Here is a 21,081-nt window from a genome sequence, read left to right as displayed (position 1 = left end):
TGGGAGGTTTTCCAAGGCCAGTTCTAGGGATGAAGGGATCAAAGCCATCAAAAAGGCCACCAGCTGGGAGTTTTATCTGAACTTGGGGACAACAAAGGTGCAATTAAAAAAAAAAAAACCACTAAAAGCAACCTAGATAAATTTGCTGTAATGCAACCAATTCTACACATTAAATGACCATAGAAATTGGCTTCTTTTCCTTGTGAAGGAGGGAAAAAAAATACACAGTCCTGGATCTGTTCCCCCAGTCAATGGTTTTTAATGGTTCTGTCACTGCAGTGTGAGCTGGACTGGGGAGCATCAGGAGCACAGGAAAATGAGGAACCCAAAGGAGGAATGTTCATGCAACTTCTCTTCCCAGGCAGACACGACTCAAGCTGTCAGACCGCTCATGCTGCCCCAGAGCTCTCCCAGCCCCCCGGCTGAGCTCACCGTGATGGGTCCTTCAGGGAAAAGCGAACTGTTGACACGAGGAGCAGGAGACAGAGCAGGACCAGATAGGGAATGGAGGTGACAAAGCTCAGGAATGCATTCACAAATTTGGCAGGGCTTTAGAGCTGCCAGCCCAAGCCTCTGGGAAGAAGCTGAGGATTAATAGGGATGCATGGCCTGCTCTGGGTTGGAGGGCAACAAGGAGTATCCCCCTGCCCTGTGGATTCAGCCTGGTTTGAGCTGGGGTCAGCCTGAACCATGGTGACTTTTCAGCATTTCACAGCTAAGAGCCCAACCAGTGACATTACAGGAAATCTCCCTGGCACCGTGCCCCAGGGATGCCAACGCTCCCACAGCATCACGCCCTGCCTACGGGGCAGGAGGGGGATGCCGTGACTTGCCGCTCAGAAGGCAGAGCTGGGCAGCTGTAATGAATGTACTGATAAAGAGATTCAGATCAATAAGCCTGGCAGTTTGTACCAGCAAATGAATGGCTTTCGGTCTATGGGTTACAGAGTCGTTAACTACCCAACTACCCTGCTCACTGTCATTAGCAAGCAATCTCCGTGTGTATCCGCTCACCCTGCTTTATCCACCATCCATCTCCCACTCCCTCCTTCCCGCATCCACACGGAACCCTTCTCTCCCCATCTGGTTGTGCTCACAAACAGGCTCTGCCCTGCCTCTTGAGGCAGGCTGGATAGGGAGAGAGGAAGGATTTCATTTCCCCATGTCTAAGCTGCTCCTGTAGTCCTGCAAAGAGTCTTCCTTTGAAGCCCTGGCCTGGCTCGGAGCAGTTGGCCACAATTACTTCCACTCCAAGCACAGGCAAAAAGCCAAGCAAGAGGCCAAGGAGGGGGTACTGAGATTTGAACATTAACGAGTCAATCAAAGGCAGCCGGTGTTCATTAGTCCCTGTGCCCTCCCCTGTCATGGCCATCTCATTATGCAGGGACAAGAAGTCTCTCCGTGGGTCAGCCAGGGCCACCCAGGAGCCAGTGGAGAGCCCAGAAGGCAGGGAAGCACTTGATGGAGTCAGGGTCTGAGAATGCAGCCCCCAAATTGCCACTTACCGAGCCTGTCTCCTGTGAGCGTGGTCAGAGCCACCTCATTGCGGAGTTATCTCCATTTTTCTCGCTTTTCCTAAAACCAGGGGAAAAAAAGAGAGCCTACCAAAGGAGCCCCAGGTGTTGTTGGAGAGAAACCAGCAAACATATTTTCATTCAGCAGCAGGGTAATGGGGGAGGCAGGGATGTTCCCCAGGGAGCTCGAGAGGAGCTCCAGAGCAGGAGAGCCATTAGAAACAAGAGACAGCAATTGCTCAAGGTTATGGCATTGGCAGAGGGTGGCAAAGTAAGACGTGGGAAGTGGCCCAGAGATGAGTATTTGGTGCTTTGATAGTACCAGATTAACTGTTTCCTAAATAAAAAAGCAGTAGCAACAAGAATCTGTCTTTGTCGCTGCTCAAGGGCTATGACAAGGTCTTCCTACCAGCCATGGGTTCCATTCAGGGTTGATTTAGGCTCCACCAGAGCCAGCAGGACTGCACGTGGGTCAAGTCGGCCCCACTGGTGTCTAGATAACTGGCAAGAAGCATCTGCCTCCTTACATGCTGAGCACAGTTTCGAGCCTAACACCAACCATGCTCTTCTGCTTCTGTGTTCCCAGATCCTCCCCACTCTCGGCTGCCCAAGACTGGCTTGGAAGGCTCTTCCCTCTCCCAGGAAAATGGGGACTGACGGTGAACACCCGGTCCTGAGGAACGTGCTCATCAGCTTCAGCTTGCTTCTGCTGGGCGCTGTCCTCAAGCCTTTTGAGTGCCGGCTGGAGGTGACAACAGAGCCGGCTGAGAGGACAGCGGTGGATGAGGCAGGCGGCCTCGCCAACTGCAGCCCACCTATCAAAGAGCAGCCCATGGTCTTCCACCACATCTACAACATCAACATCCCTCTGGACAGCTGCTGCTCATCCATGTTCAAGTCTTCGGCCGAGGAGGTGAGTTCAGAAGACGACCGGCTGGCAGAGTACACGGAGCAGACCTCCGACAGCAAGAGCCAGGTCACCTTCACCCACAGGATAAACATGCCCAAGCAGGCCTGCAAGTGCTCCACCTCCCTCCCATCCCTGCAGGAGCTGCTGAGCAGGATTGAGATGCTGGAGAGGGAGGTCTCCATCCTCCGGGACCAATGCACCTCCAGTTGCTGCCAAGAAAATACAGCCACAGGTAGTAATGCCATCCTGTTAGCTCTTGCTGGGGACTGAGGGCTTGAGAGAAAGGCAGGAGAAATAATACAAAACCTGATGGTGCCACTCAGCGTGGTGACAGAGGAAAACCAGTGTTCACCCATGATGGGGCTGTGGCTTTAGTGAGAAAACTTAGCTTTAAGTCCTCTAAGGCAGGAAAACCCCTGGGAGGGCTTTGGTCACTTGAGTGCCCATGCCCCACTCACTGCAAAATGGAGAGAGCTGAACCCCCTTTACAGATGAAATTACAGCTGGTTGGGGGTGAGCAGGGGGATCTCCAAGCTCTGCAGTCCTTCCAACACTCTTAGACATCTGCCACTGCTTGTGGGACAGGGAGCAGAGATGTGGCTGCTGCTCTCCTAAGCTGTCCCTGGGCTGAAGGCAGCCCCATGGGAGTTGGAAATAAGCACCTTCATCTTCTCTGCAGGAGGAGTGAACACATCTGAAAAGCTGAGTTTAAAAAAAAAAAAAAGTATTAAAAAATACAAAAAATACATGAAAGATGCAAACAATAAAAAAGGCACAAAACCATCAACATGATATTTCAACTGAATAAAAAGATGTGCTTTTGGGGAGACCTGCAAGAGGTCTCCATTAAAGGCAGCCCCTTGTTTCACCTCAGCTGTCCCTCAGGGTCGGGAAAGCAGCATTCAGCTGAAATGAGATGGGTCAGGAAGGTTTGGGCTGGCAGCTGCATTTCCATGGTACAGGAGCCAGCATACTGATAGTTCTTGTCTCGAGGAAGAGGGGCTGTCTCAAAGGGCATCCATCCCAAACACAGCCCAGCCCTGCTCGTGGCTTCAATGCACCAGGGCTCCTTGCAGGGAAGAAAAGACTAAACAAGGAGAACCACACGGGGCATCTTTCCTGGGGAAAACTGCTTTTCACACCAAGAGCAGCAACAGGAAGGAAGAGAAATGAAAAGCAACCCTTTTACCCCCAGTACTCACTGTATTTTTTTTAAAGTTTTGCAGCTATTAGTGTGATTTTTTTCCAGTGGTACCTCAACACCTCTATGTGTAGGACACATTAAAATGCTCAGGTCAAGAGTTCCACCAAAGGTGTGTTGGTCAGGGAGGGAGAAACAAGGATGGACACACAGCAGGGTGGCTTGGGCTGGCATCCATCATGTGGTCAGGGGAAGTCAGTGCATTCCCAGCCATGGGTTCAGCCCACATCTCTCCCAATACCACATTAATGAGCTGCATTAATAACTAAGACAAAACAGAAAACACCAGTCTGTGCACAGTGAGGGTTAAAATCACGTAGGAAATGCTATGGGAAAAACCTGTTTTAAAGGAATTAATTTGAAACTCTGATGGGCCTATTTGGGTTACTTGCAACACAGGCAGACAGTGCCATTAAACATTCATCACTTGGTGGAGTCCCCACTCCCATCACAGATGCAGCGAGCTAAAACTGGAGTAATTTCATTTATTTTTACCAGAGTTGCTTTCAATTCACTGCACTGCACAGGAGATCAGGATCCTTACCCCACCCCGTTTCCCCAAGGAAAGCCTCTTTCCTCCAGCACACTTACAAGCATCACCTCTCATCTTTTGGTAACTTAAGTGGAGGCTGAGATCTGAAGAAATCCTGACTGGCATTCCCAGTATTTGCAGTTTGGATGGGAATTGTCCTGCAAAGTAACCCAAATGGGCCTGTCTGGCACAGCATGTAACCGAGCTGCTTTCCACGTGCATCTGCTACATCCCCCATCGGAAGAGCTGCTTGGAAAGCTCAGCTAGGATGGAAAATTTAGCTGGGGACAGTCCTGGGGCTTGGGGGTCTTTGGGGTGCAAAGGTTTCCCATAGTTTGGAGGAAGCACAGAAAGGATTTCTGTTCTTCCTTGGTTCACGTGAGGAAAAGCAGTAAAGATCGGCAAGGAAAAATTAGCCTGCCTGGGATACACCCTTAGCTGGAGCAATGGCTCTATTTTGGGGCAAAATAGGGGAGCATTAGCAATGTCAGTGACTGCTGCCTTCATGCCCATGCTTCCCTCCTCACCCCAGAGCATCCTGTGCAAGGCTGCCGGGTGGAGAGAGGGCATTGGAGCTGCTGGCCACAGAGCCCATGTGCTTTCCCACAACCTGAGTGTGCCCAAAGCCAACAGCTCTGCCTTGATCAGGTTCACCAGGACAGGGATGAAGATAATGCCTTTGGGTACATACCTACTTCTTCCAGGAGAGGGAGAAAGCAGAAGTGGTAGACGTGAGAGCAGAGTCATGGCTGGTGCAGAGGGTTTGGTCAGGGAAGGTTTTTTTCCAGTAAGAGGTCTAGGGAAGTTCCTATCGACTGAGTGCTGAGCTGGAGAGAAACCAAAGGGAGCACCTGCCCCGCCGCAAGGCTGGTGGCACCCATGGTTACAGAGACCCCTGCTCCCTAGGGAAAGATCCACCCAAACCCCACCATGACCCCGTATCACCGGTTCTTCCCCTTTCAGCCCTAAAGCCATCAGTTCCCCAGAGCTGGGCGTGCTCAGGGGGAGGATTATCCCCTCCTTGCCCCACACCTGCCCCCCTTCTCCAGCCCATCAGAGGGCTGAACTAAGACCAAAACTGACCTTTTTCCACCTCCCACCCGGTGGCTTCTGACCCTCGGTCCTGCATCCTTGCAGGGCAGCTGGATTACATCCCGCAGTGCAGCGGCCACGGGAATTTCAGCCTGGAGTCGTGCAGCTGCGTGTGCATGGAGGGCTGGGCAGGCAGCAACTGCTCCGAGCCGCGCTGCCCCCGGGGCTGCTCCAGCCGCGGCGTCTGCCTGGAGGGCCAGTGCATCTGCGACAGCGACTACGGGGGCGAGGACTGCTCCCAGCTCCGCTGCCCCGCCGGCTGCGGCTCCCGCGGGCTCTGCGTGGACGGCGAGTGCGTGTGCGAGGAGGGGTTCACCGGGGAGGACTGCTCCAAGCTGCGCTGCCCCCGCGACTGCTCGGGCCGGGGCCACTGCGTGAACGGCACCTGCGTGTGCCAGGAGGGCTACGCCGGCGAGGACTGTGCGAGGCTGCACTGCCCCAGCGCCTGCAGCGGCCGGGGGCTCTGCCGGGACGGGCTCTGCGTCTGCGAGAGCGGCTATGAAGGGCAGGACTGCTCAGCAGGTAGAGGGGGGGATGGGTGAGGAGAGCCAGACTTGAGGGTGTAAGCAAGGGTGTCAAGGTGCCCAGAGTCCCATAGCAGCACCATGAAGGCTGGGGGAAATCCATACCCGGCAGAGCACATCTCTTAGGACCTGCCCAGGCCCCACAGTGCGGCTACCTCCCTGTTATCCCTGTCCCCAGAGACACCGTGGATGAAAGCTTGGGAGGTGAGCAAAAAGCCAGTGAGGTTCATCCCAGCATGGGGGCTAAACCCGTAGTGCAACAGGTTCTCCCGAGCCTTTACCTTGCTTTAGCTGTTAATACAACCACAGATAGCACATAACCCCCAGCCCGTGCCCATGTCCCACCAGCAGGCCTCCACACCCTCCCACAGCAGTGGAAGAACAAGCCACGCACACCCTGACACTCTCCTTACCTCTGCCCTTCCCACCAGTGTCTCCTCCTGAAAACCTGCGGGTGACGGGGGTCAGCGACAGCTCCATCGAGCTGGCTTGGGACAGCCCCGGGGCAGCCACCGAGTACGTGGTCTCGTACCAGCCCGCCGTGCCCGGGGGCACCCAGCTCCAGCAGCAGGTGCCCGGGGAATGGAGCAGCATCACCATCACGGATCTGGAGCCAGGGGTTGCCTACAATGTCAGCATTTACGCAGTCATCAGTGATGTCTTCAGCATCCCCGTTACCTCCAAGGTGATGACCAGTAAGTATCCTGCTGCACTTGTCGTTTGCTACCCCTGTATCCAGAGGGGAAGCTCAAGCTGGCTCACTTCTTCCATAAAAGCCTTCTAGCAGCAGAAACTTGAGCCTTCAAAAAAAAAAAAAAAAAATCTTTATAGGGATATAGGAAAGGAGGAAATGTGTCCATCCTCTTCAGAAAGACTCAGTTTGGATGAAAACCTGGATGTCTAAAAAGAAGAAAAAGCTTTCAGAGTTTGATTGAAGGCCCCAGAATGCAGCCCTAAACATTTAAACATTGTATTTTTTCCTCAGAGAAAATACTACAATATAACACAGAAGTCACAGGTTCTCCTCCCACTCCTGAAGGGATGATCCCCATGATGACTCCCCATGATATGGGGATAGTGCAGCAAGAGGGGATGCTGCTGTGCATCAGGAGAAACACAGTCCTGGCCAGGACCCTGATGCACAGAGGAAAACAGGAGCATCAAGCTGTAATGCCAAACTCCAGGAAGGTTTCTTGGAGACTAAGGATATGGAGGGCAGGGGAAAACCAGAAGCTGTCCAGACACCCCTTTGCAGCCCCATCATTCGCTCTGTTCACACCGTAGTGCAGTGGGATGCCTCAGAGTCCATAGGCCCAGGTCTTTCCCTCTTTTCCCTCCAGCCCCCATGGAGTGGGGATAAAGGAATTTTGCTAACAGTTACCAAAAGGTTCCCCATTTTTGTTGCCCAGATAACAAACACCCACAGGGAGCAGGGTGGGGACTGACAGCGTGCGTGCACCCAGCCCGCTCTGCTCACCACCCCCTGCTCCCTTCCAGGCCTCGCCACGCCGCAGGGGCTGAAGTTCAAGACCATCACAGAGACGACGGCAGAGGTGCAGTGGGAGCCCTTCTCCTTCCCCTTCGACGGCTGGGAGATCAGCTTCATTCCCAAGGTACTGCTGCCACACTCACGGCACTGCAGGGCCACCCTGAAAGCACCGAGGGAGTGCATGCTAAATCAGTTTCCACTTATGCCCTTCCCAAAATACTCAGCCTGTGTTTGCCATTTGTGTGCTGTGCATCAGCATCCCCAAACATCGCCAGCCTGCATTTCCCCAGTAGTTTTTGTGTCAAGACATACATGTCCTCAAAGAAATTTCCCAAAAAAATTCCAGTGATGGGGAAAAAAAACCTTCCAGCCTCACTGCCCCTTGTTGTTGCACCCCCTTTTTCCCTTCCATCTCCTTTGCAATGACTCTTTCTCCTCCTCCTCCTCTTGCTTGCCCTGCTCTCTACACTAAGCTCCCCAAAGCAGCCTGGATCAAATTGAGCAGCTGCTGGCTCTCAGGCAACAACCTTCACCATCCCCGAGTCACACGCACAGCTAATTCCAGCCATGGAATTTTAATTGCAGTGATGAACAGGTAGAAATTGTGCCAGAAAAGAGGAAAGGATAAAAATGTTGCCCTAAATACCTCGTATTTTCTGTGCGCAGCAACAAAAATTGTACATCAAGTGATCAATCTATATTCATAATTTCTACACCATTTAGCCATAAGTATAGCTTCAATTGTATATGGAGCCTCTTGACAAGAGCATTCAAGCCCTAGCAGTAAATGAAATGATGATTAAGGGCTCAATTATAATGTTTTCACTTGTACAAAAACTTCAGTGGGATCAAAGGCAGCTCTGGGCAGCAGAGAACTGCAGAATTTGGCCCCAAAGTTTTAAATGCTCTTAACTAGGAAGTATCATTGCACAGCACAAAACAAGGGCCCGAATGCCTTAAATAACTCGATTCTCTCATTTCCAAAGAGTTGCTGGAAGATTCTTCGTGCAATGTTGGCTACATCCACATGCAAATCGTGTCAGAAGTTGAAGCTCAGGTAGTGCAGGTATAAACCCTGGGATAATCTTCAGTCACCATCAGGATTAAAGCTGAAAAATATAGCAACAGCAGAGAAAAGCTTTTGGTAGGAAAAAATAGCTCTTTCAAACATTGCTGTGTTACTCAGGAATTAAGCTGAACAGCATGCCCCTGAAGCAGATAAGTGCAAACCATTGGTTCTCTTTTCCATTTTTAAGCTTAAACTTAAAAATACATGGAAGCATTTTGGGATTTAAAGGCAGGTAAGATGCAAAAGGATGGCTGTTCCTGGATGCTGGGTCTTGGGCAGGAAAGGGATGTAGCTCACTGGGCTTTAAAGTTCTCAAATCCATGAGTCAAGACAGAAAGTCACAGTCATGCTCCTGCCCATAAGCTGCCAAAATTGGCCTCTCTTGGGTCTCCATCATCGGCTTTTCCCCTAAAATTAGGCAGAGGGTGCCGTGTCCTTTACTGCCCTGCAAGCAATGCTTGCTTGGGCACATGCCAAAACATTGCCACACCTCAAACAAACCCAAAACCTATTCCCAAAGGCTAAAAACAGCAGTTGCAACTGCAGCATCACAACCTCTGTGAGAAAAACTGACCTCCCTGTCTCCCCAAAAACTGGGTGAGAAGATGCTAATTTGGTCCTCAGCAGCCCAACGAGGATGCTTGCAGCTTCCTGCAGAGCAACTCTCCTTCCATGGTCTCCACGATGCTCTCACCCCTACTAAAGCTGGGTCAGGCAGGATTGCCCATCTGCTGCCTGCACCAGGGATGGGGTGGGACAAAGAGAAGACGGAATTAGCAAAGAAAATTAGGAAAGGAAAAACGGCAATTGATGGCTAAAATGGAAGATTTCCTGTTTAATGAGAAAAGAGATGAATGTGTATTGAGAGTTATGTGCAAAGGTTTGTTTAGCATGTTATTAGTGAAGACAGCAGCAAGAAAAGATCCTTTGTCCAAATGCTGGCAGGAAAGGTGACATGTGCAGTTGTTTAAAGCCTTGCAGTTTTTCAGGGCAAAACTGCAAGGTATAAAGGAGTGTAAAGATGGTTAAAAAGCAGGGGATGGCAAAATAAAGACCTCCCAGCTTCATCCCTATACATCAACAACAGAAGGCTCCGGGCCCCTGAAGAGCAGGGAAAACAAGTCTAGCCAAGGCTTTGGTTTTATCAGCTTCCCTCTTCTGGAGAGCAGCAGAGGCACAAATGGCAAAACACAGAAGCTGGGGAGGGAGGAGGGATGGGCAGGGTTTTCAGCCCAACATCACGAGTGCTCCACGCTTCGTGGGTGACTTCACCCCCGCTTTCTGCACCCCCACGGTGGGATGTGCCAAGGTGACAATGTGATTTGGGGATGCAGAGCGGGCCGTGGAAGGATGGGGGGCACCTCCTCTCCATGCATCAGTCTCCCCCCAAAACCACCAGTTTGTGAGGGAGGGTTAATGCTTATTTCATTCCCTGACAGAATAATGAGGGGGGAGTGATCGCCCAGCTCCCCAGCACCGTCACCACCTTCAACCAGACGGGCCTGAAGCCGGGGGAAGAGTACACCGTCACCGTAGTGGCCCTGAAGGAACAAGCCAGAAGCCCTCCCACCTCCGACAGCGTCTCAACCCGTGAGTGAGCCTGACCTGGGGGCAGCACAACAGTGCCCTGGGCTTGGTCCCAAAAATAAAGTCCCATCAGCAAGAGCAGCTGGCACTGCATGGGCAGGGATGAAATTAGCAGCACCCGGGTGCCCAAACATTGCAGCAACAGCTTCTTCATGCAGTATTTTGTCCCTCTATCTCCTAAATTGCCACAAGTGCAGAAACTGTGGCGAGGTTAATGGGTTGGGAGTGAAGACTCACTTCTGTTTTTATTATATATCTGGATAAATTCTTCTTCTCTGCTAATCTCACATTTTGGAGGCTGGATGCCCTCAAGAAATACATCTACAAATGTATTACTTGCTCATATATAACAGATTAAAACTCCCACCTGCTTTTGTGCCACTAAATGCCCTCAAATCCCACCTATTCGTGGAAATCAGGCAGCAGGGCAGGGAGCCAGGAGCAACAGCACGTCCCTTCCTAACCAGTTTGTTTGCCCAGTCACTGGTCCATCCTGTAGACCAGAGAAAATTCAACTGGGTCTTCTTGCTGAAGGAGATGCAGTGATGGGCAGAGCTCATGGAGAAGAAGAGGCTCTTCACACCGGGTCTGTTGCAGTCTGCCTTGAAAGCCAGGCAGACGTCTACTCCCTCCATCTAAGCTGTGCCGAAAGAAGCAGCACTTAAGGAGCTGCCGGAGGGTTGTGGTAATTCGAGGCAGCTGTGAGAGCGAAGGGAGGGTCGCTCCACCAGCAGTGGTTTGCTGCAGGTCCGACCTTCCCCAGCACAGTCCTCTCCTCCCGCTTCGCCTCCGCGTTCAGCTCGACATGGCTTAATAGAGACATCTCCTGGTCAAGCCCGAAACTTCCTTTCCCTCGGAAGTCAGCAAAAATAGAGGCTGGCACTTCAAACTCAGGGGCTGGCCTTTGCAGGGAGTGCAGGCGGAGCGGTGAGCTCGCAGATCTCTGCTCCGTGAAGGCATCCCTGTGCTGGCGCGCCTGCCTTCCTCTGCAGCACCCCCAGAGATTTATCCCCATCACCCGCGTTCTTCCTCAGCACCTTGTGCCACGGTCAAGCAGCAAAGGCACAGGTTCATGCCGCACAGCCCAGTAGATGGGGATCACCTGGATGACTGGACAACATGGAGTAGTTGGAGATTGAGGGTATGCATGAGCTGGTGCTGGAGCTGGACAGCCAGCTCCTGCCTAAGCACGGGGCTTCCCAGCTGTTCTTCCTTTGCTGTTTTGCTCCCAGACCTCACCTCACTGCTCCAAATTCCCCCATGCCTTTTTCTAACCCTCCCTGGTCCTTTCCACCCTTGCCCACATGCTCATCCCCCAGAACTTCCAATGCTGAGGTGCAGCATTCAGCAGACCCTTGTTATATCCTGTCATTTCCTAATATCTGCAGTATATTAGGTATATGTAGGTGTGGTATAGTCTGAATTACAGAACCAAAGTGGGCTCTTTCACCCACTTTGTAATCACGGAAGTGATAAAAGGGCTGCCCAGCAGGCTTCGTGCGTGAGAGCTGCCATGGCACAGGAGTGATGGGGAGGCTTGGCTCCATCCCTCCATCCCTCCATCTCTCCATCCATCCATCCCTCCCTCCCTCCATCCATCCATCCCTCCATCCCTCCCTCCCTCCATCCATCCCTCCATCCATCCATTCCTCCCTCCCTCCCTCCATCCATCCCTCCATCCATCCATCCATCCATCCATCCCTCCCTCCATCCCTCCATGCATCCCTCCATGCATCCCTCCATGCATCCCTCCATGCATCCCTCCATCCATCCCTCCATCCATCCATCCATCCATCCATCCCTCCCTCCATCCCTCCATGCATCCCTCCATGCATCCCTCCATGCATCCCTCCATGCATCCCTCCATCCATCCCTCCATCCATCCATCCATCCATCCATCCCTCCATCCATCCCTCCATCCCTCCCTCCATCCCTCCCTCCCTCCATCTATCGCTCCCTCCATCCATCCCTCCATCCATCCCTCCCTCCATCCATCCCTCCATCCATCCCTCCATCCATCCATCCCTCCATCCATCCCTCCATCCCTCCCTCCATCCATCCATCCATCCATCCATCCATCCATCCATCCATCCATCCATCCCTCCATGTAGGGGTTAAGTCCTGCTGGACTCAAAGCATCCATCAGCCAGGCTTGAGCCCAGGCTGAGTGTTGGAGGATGTAGAGGAAGGAAGGGCCCAAATTTCTGCAAAAAAAGAAGCAGAAATATCCAAAAGGGTCTCCCAGTAGATCCCTGGTATGAATTTAGCTAAAAACCTTTTATCTGAGAGGTTTTGTTGGACACCCACCATAGCCCCACACCCAGCTAGTTATGAAGACTCACCAGAGCAGTTGCGTTTTCTCCTCTCCTCCCACTGCCAAGCCACCAACAGCTTTATGAGCTGATCCCTCAGTTTAAAGACAAACCAGGAGCTGGCACCAAAGCAGGAACATTTCTAGAGACATTCCTCAGTTCTCCATGCTTGGATTTTGTCCTTGCACCCATGTTATTTAACACATTGTCAACACTTTTCAAAAGACATGTTGCTGGTAAATTTTGCCAATGATGGAAAGGCTCGGAAAGAGTAAATTGAGTGGAAGATCATCAGTAAAAGTTGTCTGGATAGTCTGAAGAGTTGGGCACAAAGGAAAATTACATATTTTTCAATGCAAAAGTACAAGCAGCTATCTAAGAGCAAAGAAAGTGTGTTGCAGTTAGATATAGGAGTTTTATATCCTCGGAAACATCACCCTAAAAAGCCAAGGAAGAATTATTGCCGACAACCAGCTCAAGAGAAGGGCATGAGCTGCACTGTAGCTGTCATGGGTGCCAGTGAGAGTGCTGCTGGGTCCTGCTCTGGTGCTCACAGAAAGTGGAGAGGGTTCAGGAAAGAGCCAGGAGACTGGGACAAGGAACTGGGAACCCACGAGGACCAAACCCCCTAAGTACCTTGGGGTCAGGGTCATGTCTCTTGCCCATGCCACCTCTCTCCCTTGTCCCCAAGTACTAACTCCAGCCACCTTGAAGGTTAGGTTGAGACATCCCTGAAGCTTGGTGTCCCCAAAGCTTCCACCTTTCCCCATCCAACTCTCCCGAAATAACAGGTGCCCATTTCCCCCCCCTCCTCCGCAGTCATCGATGGCCCGACGCAGATCCTGGTGCGGGATGTCTCCGACACGGTGGCCTTCGTGGAGTGGACGCCGCCGCGCGCCAAGGTGGATGCCATCCTGCTGAAGTACGGGCTGGCGGACGGGGAGGGCGGGAGGACCACGTTCCGCCTGCAGCCCCCCCTCAGCCAGTACTCCCTGCAGGCCCTGCGCCCCGGCGCCCGCTACCACCTCGCCGTCAGCGCCCTCCGGGGTGCCAACGAGAGCCGGCCGGCCCTTGCCCAGTTCACCACAGGTAGCTAGCTGGCCTTGCTGGGAGATCTGGTGTGAATTTTTGAGCCTCTGGAAAGCACGGGCAGGCGGCTCGCTGCCATCTGCAGATGCGCTGTCCTGCAACGAGGACGTATCCGGAGAAAAACTGAGGGGTTTGTGCGTCTGGGGTTTCGTGATACCTGTTTTTCCCCTGGCACAAGTGAGCTGGGGTTTAATGTGGTGTGCTAGGAGGAAGGAGGGGAATGAAAACACAGTGGGTTAAGATGCAGGTATGAATGGAGACTCCTGAATGCAGGTGCCTTGCATACTATCACAGAGCGAGGCAGAGCAAATGATTCAGCTCACCCTAAAATACACACCCTAAAACTGCCCTCTGCCCCCCCACTGCTAGTGCCTACTCTTCTGTTTAGCCACTAAACCTCCAGTGCAAAAGGTCCTCTTTCTGCCCTGTGCCCCACAGAGGTGCTCTAATGGGCCTCAGGGCAGGCCAGGTGATCCCAGATGCCAGTGACAAGGCATGGATGGGCTCAACCCCCCATATTTAGACGATAAAACCCCAAGCCAACCCCATCTTGGCCCTGTCTTGCTGCAGCCTGGGACACACATCCCCACCAGCTCCAGTGCCCGTTCAGACCCACAGCTTAGAACTCCAGAATTCGGCAGTTTACATCCTTAAGAGCACCCATAGCACAACGCACCACTCTGGAAAGCACCAAAACGCTCAGCACAGGTCTGAATTCAAGGTGACACTCGCTCCCACTCAGCATCAAGAGCCAAAGCAGGTGCCTTGACCAAGGAATCAGCAGCCAAGCAGCTGAAACCAGCACAGCCAGAAACATGATGGTTATCTTATTTTATATCTCTTCCCTGAACACCCTAACTGGTCGGTAAAACTTTTAATTAATGTTAAGCCTGCAGATAGCTAATGGGTTTAATTTACTGTGCCATAAAGGAGGAGTCAGAGCGTGTATTTCCGTGCTGGTTTATGGCATATAAATTGTCCTGTACATTACTGGTGGATATGAGGCTCCTGCTATAATAACTGTGGTACGTGAACTGTGTGTGTACGTATCTCTATAGATAAATACTTCGGACGAGATGCTTGCCCCAACTGATTTGCTGCGTTGGCCTTCCTCGCTTTATTTCTAAAAGGCAACATAAAAAACACCCCCCAGACTTGAATCCATCACCACTGCCCACCGTCCGCTGGTGCCCAGCCCCAACCCCTTGCTCACCAGAGGCGTTTATTGTGCAAACCAGAGCAGATTCAGAACACAGCCTCAGCAGCACCAATAAAGAAACCCTTTGGACAATGTCTGAGTGTGAATGAGCCTGTAAAGATGCTCAGGGTTTTCTTCTAAGAGCAGTTCAGGCCAATGCATGGCTACTACAGAGCCCTTTTTCTCTTACTCACAGTGCCTCAGGTTTTTTTGCTCTAATATGGGGGAAAAGAGTTTTCTTTTTGAAAGAACATGGGATTAGCTGCCAAACCAACCTGCTGAGGATGCTGCAAATGCCCCAGCATTTGCGTCACTCTTCTGGGTGACATCTCCTAGTCTGTGCTGAGCAGGAGGTGAGAGAAAATGTGCCAGCCCTTCCTGCCAGGCCGTCCCCTGGGGAGGAGGGTCCGCGTGCGGGACCTCGCGGCTGTCCCACCCAGGTGCCACCCGTGGGTGAGGGTACGTTCCCAGCGGTGAGACGGTGCCTCTCTCCCTTGTGTTGCGCAGAGATCGATGCTCCCAAGAACCTGCGGGTGGGCTTGCGGAGCCCCGGCAGCCTCGAGCTCTCTTGGGACAACAGCGAGGCCGAGGCACACAGCTACAGGGTGGTCTACAGCACCCTGGCCGGGGAGCACTACCACGAGGTCCTGGTGCCGCGCCACACCGGCCCCACCACCCGGGCCACCCTCGCAGGTATGCATGCACCCATGCGCTCTTCCTCCCCCCTTGTCCTCCTCCTCTCAAGCAGGCAGGGCAATGGAGAGCCCAAATCAGCACCAATACTCAGTTGCCCTTATGCTGGCACGCGTTTGAGGTTGTTCTGGGGTTTGCTGTTTACCGGAGAGAAGGTTTTCCTTGGGATACAGCCCATTTTCCCCATTACACCTCCGAGTAATGCAAGGATCTGTCCAGGTGGCATATAGAGCTGGCAAGGAGCAAAGTGAGGAATGGGAAGAAGCCTGTTTAGGCTGATCTACAGCAAAATATTATTTCACCCTTCTCTTTTTTGCTTGTTTGGAAAGAGCTTGTTTGGTGATGGTGCCCCGTGGGCAGTGATGGGGAGCCAGGCTGGCCGAGTTTTTTGCCTTTTTCCAGACTGGGCTCAAAGCAGACCCAAATCTAGAGATACTATTTTTGAGCAAGTCCTTTAAGTGGTACATTTTTCAGGCCAGCAGAGGGGCTGCAAACACCACCCACCTCCCACTGCCAGGAAAGCCCCAAACACCTTACGCAGCAGCACAATAAAGCACCATGTGAGATGTGGTTTCCTTGTTTTTTGACTAGAACTGCTTGCCTTATGGATTTGCTGCTCCGGTGGCATATTTTGAGCAGAGAAAAGACTTAATTATATGCAAAAATGTTCTCTCATTCATCTTGAAGCTCTTCAGTATGGCAGGACACCAGATTCTTCCATGTCTGCCTTCCTAGGACCTTCAAGGGCTCAGGGATCTGCCGTATGGAGTTATAGGAGAAAGTTCAGTGGGAAAGTCAGAAGTTAAGTTACAGGCACAGCAGCAGTCATGAGAAAGGCTGGAGGGCAGCAAGGCAATCAGAGCAGTTACCTTGAAAAGTGCGGAATGCAGAAAGAAGGAAAACATTAGGGCTGGTTTCTTCTGTGTTCGTGATGAGGATGCGTGTGGAGAAGCAGGATGAGATCACAGTGCTGGACTCCTGCTAGCTTTCCTTTACGACATTTATTGGCTTTCTAGGTGAGAAGAAGCATTAAAAATGGGCCAAATCCCCCTCCTTGGGCAGAGGTACTACACTACCCCAGTGACACACACTGTGATGATATCCATGGCTTGACTTGAGCTTGCCTTGGAGTATGTGGCAGCCTAAAGTCTCTTGTTTTTCTCAATAAAACTAAAAAAAGCTGCCAAGGCTCTGCCAGACTCAGGCAAGGCTGCAAGAAACCCCACCAGAGCAAGCTGCAGAGATGCAGATTCTTAAGTCAGCTGTAGAGAGTGATTTTTATACAGTGCCTCCACCAAGTGCATTGCTTCCAGTCCCCAGGGTGCTATGTAACAAACAAACCAATTAAAAAAAATCTAGTCATAGCAGAAAATAACCAAAAAAACCATTCTGCTAGCAAAAAAAAAAAAGCTGCAATAGTCATAGTGTGGACAGCACATGAGCCTCTCCCATAGCTCCATTACAGACAGAGTAGCCACGTCCTCCAGTCTTGCTGGATGTGGTGCAAAACCCATTGGGGTTTTTTTCCAGCCACGCAGGGCCTGGTGGGATCCATGCTTTGAAAGCAACCAGCAATTCTTTCAGCCAGTCTCATCTACCTGCAGTGAGGTACGGTACTGAGCAGGGTTTATCAAAGATTTAAGCTTAAAAGCGCAGCAAGCCTGGCCCTAGCCATAGTCTCTCTCAAAAATCAGCATTTGCACAGAAATTACCATAATTTTGCTCTTCCCAAAAGATCTGGGAGAGAAAAGGTTTATGTCCTCCTGCTCATTTCTTCCTTCTCCTTCCCTTCTGCCAGGCTCTTCTTTCCAGAATGCTTTTGACACTTAACTGAGCAGGGCCAAGGGGGTCCATCTTCTCCCCATCATCCCTACCAAGAATGGACTGTAGCAAGAGAAGAGCAGGGAAGGAGAGCATCCCTCTCTCCTGACCTCCTGGGAAAGGTTTTGGTGGCTCCAGGGGATGCTGCCCCTGGGCAAGGAATGGTGAGGCTGAGCTGGAGAGTTTATGGCTTTTTCTAACTTTGTGGGAAAGATCATGAAGCACAGGGAAGAGGGGAATAAAGCCACCAGCAGCCAAGCAGAAGCGACAGGCAGAGGCAAGAGATACCCCATGGAGATAAAGCAGTGCAAGAGGAAAGGAGCTGGATGAGCTCAATTCCCAAGTTCCTTGAGAGAGGCACCTCAGGATATGTCCACCCCAAGGAACAGGGCTTGATTCGGCTCCCAGAAAGACTGCACCTTTCCCAATTCATGTGCATTTCATTTATTCTGCATAATTTATTTCCTTCCAAGACACCAGCCCTGTGACAATATTTGATGTTGCATCACTTTGGAAGAAAATATAGCTATTTTATCATTCCCATCTCAGCTCACACACACAAGAGCTTCTGTCTCACTGCCAGCAATTACAGCAGACCTCAGCAACAACTTTTAAAAATGGCTCGTTTCTGAGCTAAAATAATCCAAATTCCCTATCCAAAGGCAACCACAGGGCTTTTTTAAAAGGCTCAGCTCTTCTGCAATGTGCAGAGGAACTGACTGACCTGTGGGAGAGCTGCTAGCCCCAGGGATGCTCTGGAGGGTCCTCCCCTGTCCCCACCTGTGGGAGGTGGAAGAAGGGGGCGCACCCTAAGGTCACCCTGCCAGGTGCTGCTCTCAAACCCCTTCATGTTCTTTGCACTCCCTGGTAGATCTGGTGCCGGGAACAGAGTATGGCATCGGGATTTCAGCCGTGATGGACAGCCAGCAGAGTGTGCCAGCGACCATGAATGCCAGGACTGGTGAGTTTGGCCCCACTGCCTGCTCGAAGCACAGCTGGCTCCTATGGCTCAGATGCCCCCGTGGGACAGTCTGTGCATGGGGACAAAGCTCTGCACCAACCCTCTCCTGCAGAGCTTGACAGCCCCCGGGACCTCCTGGTGACAGCCTCCACTGAGACGTCCATCTCACTGGCTTGGACCAAAGCCATGGGTCCCATCGACCACTACCGCATCACCTTCACCCCCGCCTCAGGAATGGCCTCCGAAGTGACAGTGTCCCAGGAGGAGTCGCAGCTCACCCTCTCGGAGCTGGAGCCTGGGACAGAGTACACCATCTCCATCATCGCTGAGAGGGGACGGCAGCAGAGCCTGGAGGCCACCGTGGATGCCTTCACAGGTAGAGAAAGACAAGCTGGGATGGGGACAAGGGCACAGACCTTGTTGGCTCCTCTGCTAGCCCGCTGCATCCCTGGCACCAAAACCCTTGAGGTGGTGATGGGGATGAGAGCTGGGGTCTGTGTGTCCACACAGGAGCGGGTCTGTTGACCTCCAAAGGAGGATGGCTCTACCAGTGTGGTGGCACAACCCCTTTGGCCAGCAGCACTGAACACACTTGCTTTGCTGGAGGTTCCCAAAAGGACAAGACAGGATCAGGGGGAAACAGACAGCCCTCTGCTGTCCTCTGTGGTCAGGGTGGCCTGTGTGTCCATAAGAAGAGGAATTGAAGCCTTGGGGGACCTCACAAAGACCTCCGGCTGAAAAGTCTGCAGTCAAGAAGTGCAGACAGCACATACGATCTGAGGTGGGACAGTTCCATCACCCACCATGCGGGTCTGGGATGGAGGATGTTTACAGGTGGAGCTGAGAGAAGCACCACTTTTCCCCTCCTGGTTCTGCCTCTTGATCCCAGCAGAGTTTCAGATCAATGGAGAGCCCAGATCTTCAGCTTTGCCACCTCTTTTAAGTATTTCCCATTCAAGCCCTGGGAAAACGTGGAGATGAGGATCTGCAGACGGTTGGGGTTGCATCTCTCCTCTCCATCTTCCAGGTGTTCGGCCCATCTCACAGCTGCACTTCTCCCAGCTGACATCCTCCAGTGTGAACGTCACATGGAGTGACCCATCCCCACCAGCAGACCGCCTCATCCTCACCTACAGTCCCCGGGACGAGGAGGAGGCGGCACAGCAGGTCACACTGGATGGCACCCACAGGCACACCACCCTGACGGGCTTGCAGCCATCCACCGAGTACCTGGTGTCACTGGTGGCCGTGCACGGCACCATCAGCTCCGAGCCTGTTGTGGGCTCCATCACAACAGGTACCACGGGACACCCCCTGCCAGGCACGGGACAGCACCGGGGAGGGCAGGCAGGGGGACGGGGAGTGGACCTGCCTCCCACAGCTTTCCTTTGTGCTCCATCTCACCAGGGATTGATGCACCGAAGGACCTCAGGGTGGGCAACGTCACCCAGGAGTCCATGATGGTCTACTGGAGTGCTCCCATCGCTGCCTTCGACCACTACAGACTATCCTACCGTGCTGCTGAAGGTAACAGGCCAGACCGCTCCTGTTCGTGCCCTGAGCTCACAGCTGCCAACCCTCCCTCCATCTGCTGGCCTGAGCATCCTCGCCCAGGCAGCATCCCAGTGCTCCGGGCAAAGTGACGAGTAACTGGGATTGGCTACAGGGCAGAGGTTGGGGTGTCTGGGGTGAGCATGGGAAGGGAGCACTGCAGCCAGCTCGGCACAGAGGGGCACAGGGAATGGCCCCCAGCAGTGTGCCCTCCCCAGAGACGGTTAAATTCGGGGCTCAATCATAAAATCCCACCTCCCTCACCCACTCCCACTACCTCATCTCCCTTGGGCCCAGTTTTGTCTATGCTCTGCCAGCAGAGTGATGGGCACGCAGGAGTGCACCTGCAGGCACGAAACCCAGTTACCTCCAGTGTCTTGTGGGCCTGCCATCCCCTCCCAAGCCCCTCCTGAGCCCCAGGGATGGGGCCAGCCGTGATGTCAAAGCTCTTGGCTCCATGTCTGCAGGGAGGACAGACAGTATGGCCATCTCCAGGGATGCCACCGAGTACCCCCTCCTGCACCTGCAGCCTGCCACCAAGTACGAGATCGGGGTGAAGAGCGTGCGGGGCCGCGAGGAGAGCGAGCTGGCCTCCATCACTGCGTACACAGGTGAGGAGCTCCTGGTGGGCAGGGAACAATCAAACAGTGTCAGGTCCAGCCCTGGGCAGGGCTGGCAGTCCCTGCTTACACTAATACTCAGGTGTCTGAGGGCAAGCTGGACCTCACACCAGCCAGATGCAAGCTGGAGATGATGAGCAGGGCTCACAAGGGCTCAGTGTGGGCTTTTGAAGTATGTCTCAGCAAAGTTTATCCCAAATATTCATGGGTAGTCATGGGTAAAAGTGATAAAGCTGTGTACCAGGCACAGGGAAGCCAGAAACATGATGCTGGGCAATCATGACAACCTTTCCTGAACAGAGTACAGGTTTCCAGAAATAATCCCTGGGGAAGCCCTGTCACAAACAGCATCTGCTGCAAAAATAAAACCCTCTGCTATCGCCAGACTCCTCAAAACCTAAAGAAAACCCCTAACATGCCAGACTGTGCATCAAGAAAACAGTGGAAGAGCACCCCAGGTAGCAGAGTAGCACAAGCTATGACATCTCTGCACTCCAGCTTGGGCAGCAGTAATTCCTGTGCAGGCACACGTGTCTGGGCAGCAGGGCAGGACATAGACCCACGTGCCACAAGGAGCCCTTCCAGTTCATAGTCCAGTCTCCTAATGCTTCTGACTCTCTGGCTCTCTCCCCCATGCAGCCATGGATTTCCCTCTGGGGGTCACGGCCACCAACATCACTCCCACCGAGGCGCTGCTGCAGTGGAACCCGCCGCTGTCGGAGGTGGAAAGCTATGTCCTCATCCTTACGCGCCACGCAGGTACAGCGGGGCTCTGTTCCAGCTCGCCTTGACCTCTCTCCCATCCCAAAGCCCAGGGCTCAGTGGGTGCCCTTCACGGAGGGAAGGAGCCCTTGCCTTGGGTTTTACAGGAATTGCAGGAAAAATTAGACCATCCTTCAGCTTGAACAGCAGCACTAC

The 21,081-nt window shown here is 52.7% G+C and overlaps 1 protein-coding gene across 1 annotated transcript in view; it reads left to right on the top strand.

Moving 5' to 3' along the window:
* Positions 1-2,069: 2,069 nt before the first annotated feature.
* Positions 2,070-21,081, top strand: part of TNR (tenascin R) — a 33,208-nt gene continuing 14,196 nt past the window's right edge. The window contains exons 1-13 of the mRNA XM_042033887.1: positions 2,070-2,656; positions 5,295-5,771; positions 6,205-6,468; positions 7,271-7,386; positions 9,771-9,921; positions 13,050-13,319; positions 15,025-15,210; positions 17,903-17,992; positions 18,105-18,368; positions 19,020-19,289; positions 19,400-19,519; positions 20,011-20,154; positions 20,803-20,922. Coding sequence (XP_041889821.1) covers positions 2,161-2,656; positions 5,295-5,771; positions 6,205-6,468; positions 7,271-7,386; positions 9,771-9,921; positions 13,050-13,319; positions 15,025-15,210; positions 17,903-17,992; positions 18,105-18,368; positions 19,020-19,289; positions 19,400-19,519; positions 20,011-20,154; positions 20,803-20,922 — 2,968 coding nt within the window. The 5' untranslated portion in view covers positions 2,070-2,160. The remainder of the gene's footprint in view (positions 2,657-5,294; positions 5,772-6,204; positions 6,469-7,270; positions 7,387-9,770; positions 9,922-13,049; positions 13,320-15,024; positions 15,211-17,902; positions 17,993-18,104; positions 18,369-19,019; positions 19,290-19,399; positions 19,520-20,010; positions 20,155-20,802; positions 20,923-21,081) is intronic.

The sequence above is a fragment of the Corvus kubaryi genome, unplaced genomic scaffold, assembly GCF_017639235.1.
Source record: "Corvus kubaryi isolate FWS band 111438036 unplaced genomic scaffold, C.kubaryi_AGA036_p1.0 37361, whole genome shotgun sequence".
Taxonomy (NCBI): Eukaryota; Metazoa; Chordata; class Aves; order Passeriformes; family Corvidae; genus Corvus; species Corvus kubaryi.
Note: the sequence above shows the minus strand (reverse complement) of the source record. Positions and strands in the feature narration are given on the sequence as shown.